The sequence below is a fragment of the Oryx dammah genome, unplaced genomic scaffold, assembly GCF_014754425.2.
Source record: "Oryx dammah isolate SB20612 unplaced genomic scaffold, SCBI_Odam_1.1 HiC_scaffold_18, whole genome shotgun sequence".
NCBI classification, from domain to species: domain Eukaryota; kingdom Metazoa; phylum Chordata; class Mammalia; order Artiodactyla; family Bovidae; genus Oryx; species Oryx dammah.
In genome coordinates, this window is record NW_024070202.1 from 5,889,120 (window position 1) to 5,904,644 (window position 15,525).

The following is a 15,525-nucleotide window of genomic DNA, read 5'->3' on the forward strand; positions in this document are numbered from 1 at the left end:
CCATTCACTTCTCCAGGAAGCACATAAACCTAGATGGAAAATATGTGAAAAAGTCATTGTACTAGGTTTCACACATTTTCTGTTAGCCTGAAATGTTCTCAAGATAAAATGCTGAACAAAGAAAAACAATGTGAAAAACCCAAATATGCCTCGTCTGTGCACAGATTTATGCAGGGTGCTTTTCCCCAAGAGGAGCAACATCCTAGAAAACATAACAAGAGTCCATCACTTTCAGTCACAGTCAGTGCAAGTCCATGGGAGACGAATGCGCGGACCCTCCAGCCCTGCTGCCCCAACCAGCGACCCCGAGGGCTGAGGCGGCCGCCCCCGGCTGGTTCTCTGCAACGTCCGAATCAGAGCGCTCAAACTGGTGCTGCTGGCAAAGGGAGACATGGTCCTGTCCTGGGAGAGCGTCAGCGAGAACACGCTGGCCCCTCTTCCCCTTCCTCTCACAGGGAACGGAGTGTCCACAGTCCTGTTGGCGTAGCAGGATGTGCTGAGTGGGTCTGTCTCTACCATGCTCAGCCTCAATGCCAATTCATATAAACTGCAACCAAGGAAAAGAAATTCCTGCAGCGTTAGTGTTGAAGCCTCAAACTGTGAAGGGTCCTCAAGTAAAGAAAATGTGCAGGACCTTAAGTAAAACACCGCGTTTCCTCCAAGGCCGCGCCAGCCCCGGGGGGATGCTGCTGGCTGGTCTCCTTGGGACTCTGTACCAGGATGTCCAGAACCCAGAGGAGGAAGGTCTTGTCACCAAATCTGTGCCGTTCGAAGCCTGACTTTAGATGCCCCTTTTGGCCTGTGCAATGAGTCTGGGTGGGTTCTTTGTGCAGGTGTTTGGGGTTTGATAAGCGGGCTCTGTAAACAGTAGTGGCACCTTTTCCTGGCTCATTGCTCCAGCTGGTGGTCAGCTGGCAGCCATGTGGTCTCCCGTGTTTTTTCTTTTTCTTTTGGGGGTTGTTGGGCGAGGGTGCAGAGTTCAGAGAGCAGACAGCACCCTTCCTGCTCAGGGCTTTTCTGTCTGGAAACCCGTAAGCCTCCATACAAAGCTGAAGCTGTTGTCGGGAGGATATCCCTTCTTTTATGGAAGAGAGGTATTGTGTCTGAAATCTCAGCAGGTTCTGAGGGCACCTGGTTTGCGTGCCACAGGATGTTCATTGCTGCCCGTGTGGCCCTCGCAGACACGGTTCCTGGCCAGAGGTCAGCAGCGAGGTGACGCTGGCCTGCGGCCGTGTGGTACGGGCTCCGACCTCCTGCTGTGGCACCTCTCCAGTCCTGCCCAAGTCTCCCCTGGGGGCACACACTGGTGCCCAGGGCATGGCTGGCGAGGAGGGCGAGCCACGGTGGCTCCAGCCTGCTGCCAGTGCCCGGAAGGATGCTGCCCAGGAGCCGGCCTGGCCTCCCAGCCAGCCTGGCTCGGGGAGCTGCCAGAACAGAGGTTAAGGAGGACCCGTGATCTGTGCTCAGCAGATACTTATCATTAGTAACTGGGTACCAAGCAGGGAAAAAAAAATCTTCGCTTTATTCCACGCACGCTGTTGTATGTACCAAGAACATCATGAGCCTATGATGTGTGAGATGATGAAAGTGAACTGTGTTAGTGAAGGAAGGGATGCGGGCCCTTTAAGAATCAAAGGAGCATCCAGTGCTGATAATTCCAAGTCATACACTAACTCAGGTGTCCTCAGCCAGAGTAAGAAGCAAAGACAGTGTCGGGGATGCACAAGAGAAACCGTTCTGGTAGAAAGATCTGCAGAGTGTAAAGCAGGCCTGTTCGGTGTCAGTTCTCACTGGTGCCCTGCTGCGGTGACTCCTGGTTATTTTTAGGGTGGTTTTGGTCAGAAGCAGTGAAAGTCTCCAAATCCATCTCACCCTGCTGGGCGGTTCTTGGGGCTCGGACGAGTATGGCTTTCTCTGGATCCCAGGTGAGACTGTCTCACCTGAGAGCCCAAGGAGCTGCTTGTTCCTGTTCTTTTAGGAGCAACTGGGTCTGTGGCCCCAACCCCCTGAAGGCCCTTCATTCCTTATTCTCTGTATCCTTCTCTGGAGTAATTTGGCATTCCCCTAATAAAGACAAGCAGCTTGTATGACACTGAGGTTGTCACAGCAGGCGACTGTCACAGAGACCAGAACAAATGCCCTCCTGCTGTGGCAGAGCCCCTGGCAGCATCGTGGGGGCCTGCTGCCCAGCGGGCCAGGCCTCAGGGACCCTAAGGGTGTCTACAGAGCTCCCAGCTGTGTGCTGATGTTTTCTCTTTATCCTGGATACCAGTCCACCTACTTTCATGGGTGGGGTGCTTGTTTTAATTGAGTTTTATATTGTCTTAGTTGCTGAATCAACCCAATATGGAACCAGGAGCACACATCAGATCCACAAACTTGAAATCCAAACTCTTACCTAAAGACTCCAGAATAGGCAGGGTCCCTTCCCCAGGGAGACTCACGCAGACCCCCGAGATGACACAGTCAAGCTAGCACAGCCTTGAGGCCTGGGGTCTTGGGCGGCAAGGGGCTGTCACTGAGTTCCAGGCTGCTGAGAGGTTGGATTTTATGGGAACCCAGGAGAGGCCAACCGGATTTCACCTCTGAGCTTAAGAGGTTCCCCCTTCAGAAGAGTGGTTTTGCCTTTATAAAGCTGCTGTCGAAAACCACGTGGTTCTGGTTTAAAAGCAGAGATGTCTGTGCTCTAGAGCAGGCACCCAGAGGAGCCAGCCGCTCCAAGCACAGAATTCCATGAACAAGGCATCGTGATCTATTCACTGTGCTCCAGCAGTTATCAGCTCTTTGGAGGAAGAGCGGAATCAGGGTCTTATCCTTTATTGCATGTGTGGACACTGGAGTGGCTTCTCTGCCTCTTCCAGGGGATCTTCCTGACCCAGGGATCGAACCCACAGCTTCTGCATGGCAGGCGGATTCTTCACCGCTGAACCACTGAGGAAGCTCTTGTATGTACATAGAAATAAATTTTCGGTGATCTAAACTGTTAATAAAAATTCAACTCCTGGTAGGAGCTCCCTGTGCTTGAGACCCAGGATTGGACTTTGGGTCTTTATTCCAGCTGATCCTAGAGCTATCCCCTCCATGCGAGAGAAGTCCTGCATTGAAGTGAGACCACCAGAGGTTGACTCCCCTCCCCCAGAGGTCTTCACAAAGAAGCAGTCTCTCTCTCGTCTGCGTCCTTCCAGAAAAGCGAGTCTGTTCAGATAGACCACACAGTCTGTCAAGTGGGTTATGAACACAGATAAGAGTAGGGACTCCACTGCCTGACTGTAGTCACCTGTGCTCAATCAGGGACCAAACTAGCAAACAAAAGATGAATTGTTTTAAACTGTAAAAGTAACAACATACAGTAAGATCAAAAAGTGAAACTTAAATAGTACAAGGCAGTCTACAATAAAAAGTAAGGTACCCTTTCTCCTCATTTCCCAGCTCTCGCCTCATTCTTCAGGCATGAGCAGTGTGGATGGATGTTGTCGATCTTGTCCAGAATTTACCTGTGTTATCACATTTCCACCAAAAACCTGGCGCTCCACTGAGTGGGAATCATACTTGGTTTAACCTAACCCTCTTAGGACACAAAGTGTCATTTTTTGCAGTTCTTATTGTAAACAAAGCTGAAATGAACATTCTTGCATATGGGTCTTTGGTCCCTTAATGGTGGAGAGCTGGGTGGTTAGATAGATGGTGGGTAGGTGGGTAGGTTGGTAGAAGTAAGATTCTCAGCACAGCAGTTGCTGGTTAAAGGCTGCATGTGTTTATGACTGTGTGTGTGTGTGTGTGTCTGTGTGTGTCTGTGTGTGTCTGTGTGTGTGTGTGTGTGTGTGTGTAGCTCATTGTTATAGTTGTCATCAGAGGGCTATGTACCCTGTATAGTATAATGAGAAGGCCCTGGAGCCTGGCTGACCCCTGCTTAAGGAACAGAAGAACCCAGTCTGGGTGTCTTGTGTCTCATTTCACTGGCCCCCGAGCGGCAGCTAAGTCACTCCCCCGTGACAAAGCCGACTCCAAGCAATCCGTCATTTCCATTGGCTGTTTCCGAAGCTTCAAGAAACTCTAGAAGGTATTTACTGAGCCCGTCTGGGAGCAAAGAGACAGACCCAAAGGGCGGTTTGCAGCAGGGGTGTTTGCGTCCGCGTCGCCCTGGAAGCCTCTGAGCTGGAGACCCCAGCGGCCGGAGGGTGGGGTAAGGTGCGCGCCTTCGCTTTCAGGTACTGCTCTCTCTTTGGCGTTGCATCTTCTGAGTCTGTGTTGGGTAGAGCCCTGTGCCTTCCTGGTTGTTGAGGAGTTGGTCCCCCTGGCGTTTGGCTTACGTTTCACCCCTGCGGATCCCTGGTCTAAGGTGAGCAGAGCTGAGCAGCCCTGCTGCTCGTACAGATGGACAGTGCTGCAGCCCAGGGATCCAGCCTCAGCCCTCAGCAAAAGGTTTCCCTTCTGTGGCCTGATTTTAGTTACGAAAATGCAGCAAACAGGGATGCCCACTGATACCAATGAACATGCTCTGCTTTTTAAGGGACTTCTCAGTAACTACTGTCACTAACTCTTGATCTTTAGCGGTATTCTTGGAACTATATAATCTCGCTGTAATGGTCGATAAGTTGACTTTCCCAAAAAGAAAGTGTTATTGGTGGTACAAAGGTTATTAGTATAAGGTCATTCCTAGCAGATACGTTTTGAAGGGGATTTGGGATTTTGAGAGTGAAAATTGTATCTACAGGTACGTATTCTTGATTCTTAGTAAAAAAGTAGCCCCGCACAGCAGCTGTGTGGCTGAGATCTAGACTGTGGGGCTCACTGTCTGCATGGTCTGGACCCAAGGAAGGTCTAGAGGTTGTGGTCCTTTGTAACCTGCCACTCATGTCTCTCTCTGAGCTCCTCGGATTTCACTTTTTCTAAACGTCCAGTAAATCTGTCAGTCTTCGGGTGTATTGTGTTCTTTGCATCCAGCTGTGTGTCCTCCCCTGCCCGGCTCCCCCATACAACAACGTCAGCACAATAGCGGGGCATCGGCTGGGACGCCTGTGCTGGCCCAGTAGGTGTGAGCCAAGGTCTGCATAGAATCTGATATCGCGCCCTCATTGCGGGGGTGGGGATGCTGCTTGGGGCGCAGCTGGAGGCCCCTCTCGTCCCTAAAGACCCGTAAGACCTGCCCTGCCTCTCAGGCCAGACGGTCGCTGAAACTGGATGCTGGTAAATATTGCAGAGCTTGAGATAAAGATAGCACATTGGCCTGAGGGCAGAGCCACCCTACTCAGTGCGGTTCGGGTGGTCTGGGCGGCTGATCTGTGGGGTGGCCTGCCCTGCCATCACAGAACAGAGGGACAGGCAGTGGCAAGGGGAGGCCGCGTTGCGGCTCTGGCTGACGGGCTCTCTGCGCGGCCGCTGCGCCGGCATGGATGTGGGCTTTCCGAGGGCAGGTGAGGCTGCAAGCCTGTGTGAACCGAAGCGCCGTCTTTGCATTCTGCACATATTCCTGACCCCAACCGGGGCTGAACTCCCTGGTGCCTGCGGAGTTGGGGTCTTAACTCTCCTGACTGTGAAAACAGATACAACTGGGGAAGGAGAAGGAGCCTCTTGGTGCGGAGCGCTGTCTTTGTGACCCTGGCCCCTGTCGGTGACGGCAGGCGTGAGATGCTGATTGCAGAGGGGCCTGCGGGTCATTATTGTCACGATATGGTTTTTAAACTTTTACTTTGAAATAACTTGAAACCTATAGAGCAGCTGCAGTAATGGCACAGAGCACTCCTGTAGATCTTGGCTCAGATTCCCTAGTTGCTCACATGCTGCCCCAGTTAAATCATTTTCCTTGCTCCTGTACATTTATGCCAATGTGTATAAATGTGTCGGAGAAGGCAATGGCAATCCACTCCAGTACTGTTGCCTGGAAAATCCCATGGATGGAGGAGCCTGGTGGGCTGCAGTCCATGAGGTCGCGAAGAGTCAGACACGACTGAGCGATTTCACTTTCACTTTTCACTTTCATGCATTGGAGAAGGAAATGGCAACCCACTCCAGTGTTCTTGCCTGGAGAATCCCCGGGATGGGGGAGCCTGGTGGGCTGCCGTCTATGGGGTCGCACAGAGTCGGACACGGCTGAAGCGACTTAGCAGCAGCAGCAGCAGTATAAATGTGTGTATAACAAGGTGCACTGTAGCACACAGCAGTTACCAAAATCAGGGTGTTTGCATTAATAAGTGCAGGGATCCAAGCCTTAGTCAGAGTCTTTAATTGTCCTTTTTAAAAAAAATTTTTTTTTGGAATATAGTTGCTTTACAATGTTGTGTTAGTCTCTGCTGTACAACAAAGTGAATCAACTATACATATACTCACTCTTTTTGGGATTGCTTTCCATTCAGGTCACCACAGAGCGCTGAGTAGAGTTCCCCGTGTTACACAGCAGATTCTCATTAGTTACCTATTTTATACGTAGTATCAATAGTGTATATATGTCAATTCATCTCACCTGCCCCTTCCCCGGCCCCGGGATCCACACATCCTCCCAGTGTCCTTTATAGCTTCTTTTTTTCTGGTTCATGAACCCATACAGGCCCCGCCTCTGCACTGGTTTCAGTGTCTCTAATCTCCTTCCAAGTGGGGCCCAATCTGACCACTCCATGTCCTCCGTCACGTACGCGGTTACTAGAGCCCTGTCTTTGCTTTGTAGGAGGTTTCTTTGTGGCCCCTTCAGGCTGTACGTGGTGGGCAGACCACAGGCAGCTGCCTCCTTCTCGGGGCAGGAGTTCAGGACGCTGTGATGCTGGTTTCTCTTGTCACTAATGTGGGTATGTATTAGTCCTGTCAGCTAGGTTTCTCCACTGCGACGTGGCGTCTTTCCCTTGTAACTAGAAAGGAGTTGAATGGAAGGGAGCTTGGAGCCATGTTACGTGCGTTCTCCTCCGACCTCCTTTGGCCGGTTCCCGTGTGGTGGGTCATTCTGCGTTTGTCAGTCGGCCTTCAGCCGTGAGGATGAGCAGCGCTTCTCTCCCAGCTGTGTCTGGGTGTGCGTTTATTTGTCATAAGAGCAGGTTAATTGTTATTGGATTCCGCGACTCATGCCACTGCAGTCCTTGCTTGGTTTGACCTCACATTGTCCCAGTGATGTGGGGCCATCCCGGGCCCTGGATTATGTTCAGCAGCAATCATGCCTCTGCCTACAGACGATAGTAGTCCCCCACCCCCCCACACACACCACTTGTGACAAGCAGAGATATCTCAGACGTGGCCAAATGTGCCTCGGTCGGGGCGGGTGGTGGGGGGGTGTCCAGCCTCCGTCAGGAACCACTCAGGGCAGGAAGGGGTACTGCTTTCTCTAATACATTTTAAGATTAGTAAGAGAAAATGTGGGTTCAGTTCTTCAAATAGGTTAGCCAGGAGAAGTCTTCAAATTTGCTTTATTTCTCCTGTGGCTTTCTTTATCCTTCTTTTTCCGTGAAGAATAGAACTTGTACGAAAGTAGAATAGTGGTGAACCCCACATGCCCCCAACCCAGACTCCACAACTGTCAAACCACACCCCCTTATATATTATATTGTTTTGCCCCTAATTCCAGCCATCATATTGTTTATCTATAAATCTTTTAGTCTATTTCTATCAAAGATCTAGACTGTTTTCTTAACAATACTATTAATACCATTGTGACACCTAATTCCTTAATCTCACTTTTGAAAAACTTTGTACTCAAGTAAGAATTGCATTTACATTGCACATCCGCAACCCTAGAACCATAAATTCCCTTACAAGACACTGCCACCCCAGGGAAGGGCTTGGCCGTGGGAGTTTGCTCCTTCAGGGGCTCTGATCCACACTGAAAAACCCATTCCCAGACCACCTTGCAAGTTTCAGCACCACATTCATGCCGCAGGGCTGCCTGCGCCCAGCAGAGCTAGAGAGAGAACCCAATCAGCAGACGCCTTACAGGTCATCTGGCCAACCCCTGCTCTGGGCACAGCACAGTCTTTACCGCCCCCAGGATGCACGGGCCATGATAGGGGCCTCTTTTCTCAAGGACCATCACTGCCTCTCATCATGGGCTTCAGCTGCTTGAAATACAGTGCAAACTTCGAATTCTTGGATTTTCAACTGATTAGACTAGAAACAGTTGAAAACCCCATAGAAGTCTCTGAGCTTAGCAGAAGCCCAGGGTGAGCTTCCTGCCAAGTGCTCCCTCTTCCTGAATTGGTGCTGTGGACAGTCTTTGTCCTGCAGCCGGTGGGGAGGGGGGTCTTTTAGGCACATGATGCCCCAGGAGGAGAAGTCGAGAGGAGTGTGTCTGGAATGGGCGCATATGGAGCGTTTGCTCTGGGCTGTGGCGTTGCATGCATATCTGTGAGTGATACTCACCATCAGCCTGTGTAACATCCCTCTCTTTGGGGTTGAGGATGTCGAAGGTCTAGGGTGGGATGGCTCATGCAGGGAGTGGAGAGCAGGAGCTTGAATCCCATGCTGGCAGCTTCTACAGTCTCCGTAATGATGCACTTAGATAGCGTGGGGTTGGGGTTGGGGAGCGGGATGCCTTGGACATCAGGAGAGGGGGGCCAGCACCCAGTGCTTGCTTGATGAGTGCTTGCTTAATGGGGGGTGGAGGTTCGGAGATGCTCAGAGGAGGCCTGTGCTTTAAGGAATAATACGCATTCTGCCAAACACATGTCATCTCCTTTCTTGGAAATATTTCCCCTCTTAGAGGTGGTACTCTGGGAAAATTGACTTCTGGCCATTTATCCTGAGAAAATAATTCATGCCACACTCCAAGACTGATGTAAAGATGTGCCGGGGTGCTCTGTGGGAAGAAGGATCACTGAGAAGCCACTGAGTGGGCAGCCCTGGGACAGCACCGCCTTCCCCACAGCCGTGAGCAGAAATCCCCCGCTAGCACTAACACACCGGGGAAGCACAGTGACCTGGGCACACCGTGATGTTGCTGGTGTCACGTGAAGCTGGCACCACGACTATAAAACCTCAGACGCCGCCTGAGCCTGGTGGTGGCCATGCATCTGTTTATAAACAGCGGTGCAGGGGAAGACGGGAAGGACACCCTTGAGAGCTGTAACTGTGAGTCTGGGCGTTGTCAGTGATGGCCACATTCTTTCCTCTGTCCCGTAATGTGTTTTCCAAGCATGTTACAGTGAGACCTACGAGAAAAGGTGAATGTATCTGTGTCCCCTGAATGGCTTGGGTTTGAACATGGGCGCTTGTCAGCACAAACACGGCAGTCCTATTGTTGCTGGCGCTGGGCTGGTTGCCCAACTGAAAGTTACACTCGGACCAATCTCTCTGTTACATGCATGTGTGTTTGTGTGTGTACATTTATGTGTATATGCATGTGTGTATATTTATACAGATATATGAAGGACAGGGAAGCCTGGCGTGCTGCAAACCATGCAGTTGCAAAGAATCAGACATGCCTTAGCAGCTGAACAGCAACAAAAATGTATGTGTATGTGTCAGGAATGTCCCCTCCGTATGACCCCATCTGCTCCATGTATGTGTATGTGTCAGGAGTGTCCCCTCCGTATGACGCCATCTGCTCCTGACTTAGCATATCCTGGAGGCCACCAGCCTTGTCCTTACACAGAGCTCAGAGCGTGGGAACACCCGTGTCGCCTGCACCCTGAATGACGTCCTCTCCTTGACGTTGTAAAGCAGCCACCCTCCACAGCTCTCAGGGCCGTGGGCGGGCAGGCAGGACAGGGCATCTCTCGGCAGAGACTTACACACCCCCTGCATGACCTGGAGCCCAGCCGTGGTGCCTAGTCCTGGAAGCTTGCGGGGAGGGGAGGCTTGTAGATGAGAATGGCTTGGCGCAGGGCTGCAGAGTCACAGCAGGTCCAGGTCTCTGCGGTGGAGTGGAAGCCTCAGCTGCACTCTGACGCCCAGGAAGAAGGGAGGCAGGTATGGCAGGCAGGGGGTAGCGCTTCCCCGGCTGAACAGGCAGTCAGAGCAGCAAGCCAGGCCAGGCCCCAGGCGCTCTGCAGAGAAAGAGATGTGAACAGACGCTCCCAGGACAGCTCAGGACCCTGCTAGTGGGGGCCAGATGGGCCCGGAGAGCAGTCCTGTGCGTGCAAGGACTCTGACGCCCAGAGAAGCGCTGAGAATCTTCTCTCAGCTCCATGGAAGTGGGGCCCATTGGTTCCTCTCTACCTCAACAAAGGAGAATAGGATTTGGGGGAAGAGGGGCAGGGATGAGCCATTTTTGAAGGCTTTATTGAATTTGTTATAATATTGCTTCTGCTGTTTATGTTTTGATTTTTTGCCTTTGAGGCTTGTGAGATCTTAACTCCCGACCAGGGATCACACCCACACCCCCTTCACTGGAAGGCAAAGTCTTAACCACTGGACCGCCAGGAAAGTCCCTAGGATGTTTTTTAAACAGCTGTTATTTTTATTTCCTATAAGATACCACTCTGTACAAATTGCTTTTCTCAAAGTAATAGGCTGTATGTATCTATTCTAGGAAACTTGAAAAGAAATATAGGTGAGCCAGTCAAAATTGATTGTTTCAGGTAGTGACTTTGAAGTGCCAGCAGGCAGCCTTGCGCCCTGAATCTTGCCCACAAGCACCAGGCAATGAGGGTGTCCGTGGGGGGCTCCAGATCTGTGCTTGACTTCCAGGAACTCCTTTGTGAGTTGTTTTTAGAACTTTAATTCCTTTAGAAAGGATTGTGAGGACTTATAATATTTTTAATTGTCTCTGAAACCTTGAAATCAATAGATTATAACACAGACCCTTGTTTTTTTAAAAGCCCCTTTGGGTCCGTGTTGTGGAACAGAATGATGCTAATGTCACAGCGTACGGTGGGCCCATGCGATCGTCTGTAGCGGCTTCAGTTGTCATTCCTTGTGGCTCAAAAGAACATCAGTTTAGAACAGAACTGAAAAAAGAAGTCAGTGGAATTACATTCTTTTCACTAAAACAAACTCAGCCCAGCCCTGGCCCTGCCCTAATCTGAAGTACATCTAATTTCATCCGCATTTGCTAGGCCGCGCCACATGGGGGCTCTGAGGGCCCCCGGGGTCAGCAGCCTCGGGTAACTCCCGGGAAGCCTCTTGCAGACAGAGAGAAAGGCAGTCAGCAGAGGCCCTGCTTCAGACCTGGGCCCCAGTGGACCCGTCTCCTCCCTCTGGGAGAGCGGTCCTCCCGTCTTGGGGCTTCTACCCTGTGTCTGGTTGGGAGAGAGGGATGCTGACCTTGGAGGGAGTTCGCGTGGGGCCCCGCTGTGGCCTCTGCAGTGCTCAGGACTGTACCTGCCACTGCCCAGGCGACACTTCCTTTGCTCTTTTCCCTCCTCACAAGCCCGGCCAGACCAGGATTTCCTCCACACCTCCCAACCCCATCACCAACTCTTCCCTCCCTTTTGATATTTTTTAAATTGGAATATAGTTAGTTCACAATATGTTGGTTTCATTTATACAACAAACTGATTCATCTTGCCTGGAGAATCCCACGGACCGAGGAGCCTGGCAGGCTACAGTCCCGAGGGTGGCCAAGAGATGGAAACGACTGAAGCGACTTAGCACACAGAAAGCACGTGTGTATGTCTGTCCTTGTTCAGATCTTTGCCATTGTAGTTTATTACGAGACACTGGATACAGTCCTCTGTGCTGCACGTAGGACCTTGCTGTTTATGTTTCATACGTAGTACTCTGTATCTGCTACCCCCAAACTTCTAATTAGTCCACCCCTCCCTTTCACCTCTGGTAACCAAAGGTTTTCTTTGTCTGTGAGTCTGTTTCTGTTTTGTAGACAAGTTCATTTGTATCATTTTTGTAGATTCCACATATAAGTTGTATCATATGATATTTCTGTTTCTCTGCCTTACTTGCCTCAGCAATCTCCAGGTCTGTCCGTGTTGCTGCAAATGGCATTACTTCACACTTTTTGATGGCTGAGTAGAATTCCATTGTATGTATGTACCACAGCTTCTTTATCCGTTTCTTTGTCGTTGGATACTTAGGTTGTTTCATGTGAATAGTACTGCTGTGAACATTGGGGTGCACGTATCTTTCCAAACTGGAGTTTTCATCTTTTCTGAACATGCGCCCAGGGCTGGGATTGCAGGGTGACGTGGCAGCTCTTCTTAGATGTTTTTAGGAACGTCCATCCTGTCCTCCACAGTGGCTGTGTGAGTTTGCAGTCCCACCCACAGCATGGCAGCGTTCTCTTCTCTCCACGTCCTCTCCTTTGTTAGTTGTCTGTAGACTTTCTGAGGTTGGCCATTCTGACCCATGTGAGGTGGTCCCTCACTGTGCTCTTGATTCACATTTCTGTAATCGGTAGCGGTGCTGAGCAACTTCTAGCGTGGCCTCCCTTTCGATATTGATCTTCCCGCCTGTATGCCCCCTGGTGGCCCTTGGATACAGCCTGGCTTCTCCCTAAGGGTTTACCCACAGGATTTACAGGAGGCTTTGGGAGTTAATGAGAAGCCCAGCTTACATCCTCACTTTGAAAATGTATTTAAGCAGGACCCAGAGGACTTTTGAACTGAGGAGAAGGTTGGATGATAAAGAACTGAGACAAGCGCTCAGCTCAGACGCAGCAGGCTCTCTGGGTGCTGTGCCCAGGATGGCCTATCTACTCGGCTCAGCCCCAGCACTGAGAGCCCGCCGACCCCCCAGGGATGCCCTGCACCTCGGCCGACCCTGAGACAAAGGGCTGAGAGGCCTCCGCTTGCCGTTTGCACGGGTTGGTCTCTGCCAGTGTCAAGAGTTTGCGGGATTCGGATAAGACTCCGACCTGCGAGGCCCCAGCAGGAAATGTCTGGTCCCCGAAGCAGAAATAACTGTGGAAGGAGGGAGGTGGCCTTCCGTCTGTCTGCCTGTTGGGGGCCGTGGACATGATGTATCTTCAACCCCAGCTCCTCTTAAACTCCTTCCTGCGCGTTTGCACAGATCCAAGCTCTTGCTCCCCTCTCTGCACAGTGAATGCAGCAACAGAGCTGCAGGAAAAACAGAGCCTCTGTTCCCACGTCAAGGCTTTTAGGACGGGCTGCAGCACCAAGCCCGTCAGAGGACTGCATGCAGTAAAACCTTCCTCCCCCCCGGGAACCCTGAGCTGGAGGAGTCTCAAACTCTTGACGTAATTATCCCTCTCTAATATTATTTTTTAATCCAGAGCTTATTTATTTTTATCATTTATACAGCAAGAAAGCAATGCAGTCCGGGAATTTATTACAAATTTCAGAATCGGAATTCCACCATGCGGACGGTATACATTCTCATCTTTTCTAAGTATATAAGGAGGTGTTACGTTGAACATGATTTGCTCTTTTTTTAGTTTTTTGGTGTTTAAAAAATAGTTTTACTTTAGATAGTTTATAGACTAGGATATAGTTGATTCACAGTGTTGTGTTCTTTGAAAGTGATTCAGTTAATGCATATACATAGATCTATTCTAGGCTTCCCTGGTGGCTTAGGTGCTAAAGAATCTGCCTGAAATGTGGGAGACCTGGGTTTGATCCCTGGGTTGGGAAGATCTCCTGGAGAAGGAAATGGCAACCCACTCCAGTATTCTTGGCTGGAGAATTCCATGGACAGAGGAGCCTAGCAGGCTACAGTCCATGGGGTCACAGAGAGTCAAACATGACTGAGCCACGAACAGTTTCATTTTCATATCTAGTCTTTTTTCAGATTCTTTTTCCGTATAGGTGATTCTGTAATAAACGGCAGTTTTGTCTTTAAAAGCAGTTAGCTACTTAATTTCCTTTGCAGTGCAAAAACGGAAGATTCAGCAGTTGGCTTTTCCGAGTTATTGTTCCCACTGAATCTCAGTGATCATGAGGTCTGCTGTCTTCATTGCAAACCGGAGTCAGTCATGGCTGTCCGGGTCTAGTCCCCGCCGCCCCTCGCCTGTGTCTCAGGCCTTCAGCGAGCTCCTGCCTTGTCCCCAGCTCCCCAGCGCATGTGAGGGCACCCCAGGGTAGGCAAAGGGGGGTGGGAGCTTTTCAGAAGAGGCTCCCGTTAGCCACAGCCAGGCTGACCCCATGAGGCTGCTGCCTTACAGGCACAGAGAGGCCGGGCCCAGCCAAGTCCCCATGGCTAGTTGCTGATGAGGCCGGATTGCAGTGGGTCTGATTCTCCCCAGAACCCCCACCTCGGCCAGGGGGCTCATGAATGATGCTTCCCCTCCATCACTGGGGTCACAGAGCCAAGGAGTGACCGGGCCAGACTGGCACTGCTTATCTGTGCTCCGAGTCCCAGCACCCCCCTCCATCTCGCAGGACCCAGATCCGTGTGTAACCCAAACAGGTTTACCCTGAAGCCCTGTGCCCCCTCGGGGTCGATCTCATCCTGGCTGAACTGTGAGTTAGTGGAGTGGAGGCCTTGGCAAGCTAACGGGAAAGAAGCTCCTGCATCCCGCCCTCACAGGACCATGAGCATCTCACTTGGGACCTTAGCCTGCTCCCCGGCATCCCTCAGCCCAGGCCTGCTGCACCAAAGGCTGAGATGGAAGACCCTCACTTGTTTCCAGAATGAGCCCAGCCCTGCCTGGTTGCTGACTGCAGGGGTGGTGGGCACAGGGCAAGATGCCCCTTCTGGAGCTGCTGGCTTTAGAGGCTGGCAGTTCCAACAGCACCTTCCTTTGTGCGTTGGTTGGTTACACTCTTCTCTCGAGCTCGTCATGCTCCCTGGGTGAGACTGTGGGTGTGTCTGCTAGCTTCCTTGGCTTTCTGCCTTGGGGCCTGTTTAATCTGGTCAGCAGGCCCTGGTGACTTTGGCGAGATAACTGGATGGCGCTGTGTCGGGGCGGAGCTGACGGTCCTGTCCTGGCAGCCTGTAACCCTTGTGTCTGTCTGTGTCACAGGCTGCAGCCTGCCTGCCCCACCCCCAGCAGGTCCCTGGCTCTGGGGACCTGAAAGCTGGGGACGTGGCCATATGACAAAGCACATCTTAGATTTTAATACTAGGTCTATATTTAGACCTCTGGGGCATGGTCTTGGAGCAAAGGGAAGTGAAGAAAGAGTTTAAAGGAAAGTGCAGTAGGACTGAAAAGAAGATTTAAAAGCTGCTGCTATAGCTGATTTGGGCAGGAAGACACTTGGAGAGACAGAGGAAACACTTCAACCTAATTTAAACTTCCTAGGGAAGATAATATGCGTTGTAATCACAGATAAGTTCACTTAGAAACTTAGGAAAGAAGGAAAATTAGGAACATGCTGATTTGGGTATTTGTGTGTATGCAGTGCTGTGGAAGATTTATATGTTTATAATTTACATATTTATGAGTATATATGTACTTATATGTAATTAGCATATATATTGGTTGTATGAATTTTTTTCTAGGTTTGTTTTTCTTTTGTATTAATGTATTTGTTCTTACAGAGTTTTTACCTATACACCAGAGACATGTTTTCTTTGTTAAAATTCCATTTTGTTTTTATAAACTCAGTCATGTTATCTGTATTTGAATATTTAATTGGTTTTGGAGAAGTAGAACTGTCATTCAGTGAAACATCAGGTCCAGAAAAGACATGGAGTGGGTTTCATTTAAGATGAATGTGAGTTATAAGCAGGCTCCTGAGTCCTGATCTGCCC

General features: G+C 50.6%; 1 protein-coding gene across 3 annotated transcripts in view; it reads left to right on the plus strand.

Moving 5' to 3' along the window:
* GRB10 (growth factor receptor bound protein 10) overlaps nt 1-15,525 on the plus strand; it is a 179,665-nt gene that overhangs the window by 117,125 nt on the left and 47,015 nt on the right. Inside the window, exon 1 of one of the 3 annotated variants that reach the window (XM_040260224.1) lies at nt 6,608-6,779. The exons of the other annotated variants lie outside the window; for them this stretch is intronic. Coding sequence (XP_040116158.1) covers nt 6,774-6,779 — 6 coding nt within the window. The 5' untranslated portion in view covers nt 6,608-6,773. Of the gene's footprint in view, nt 1-6,607; nt 6,780-15,525 lie in introns of those variants that run through there. 3 annotated transcript variants of the gene reach the window in all.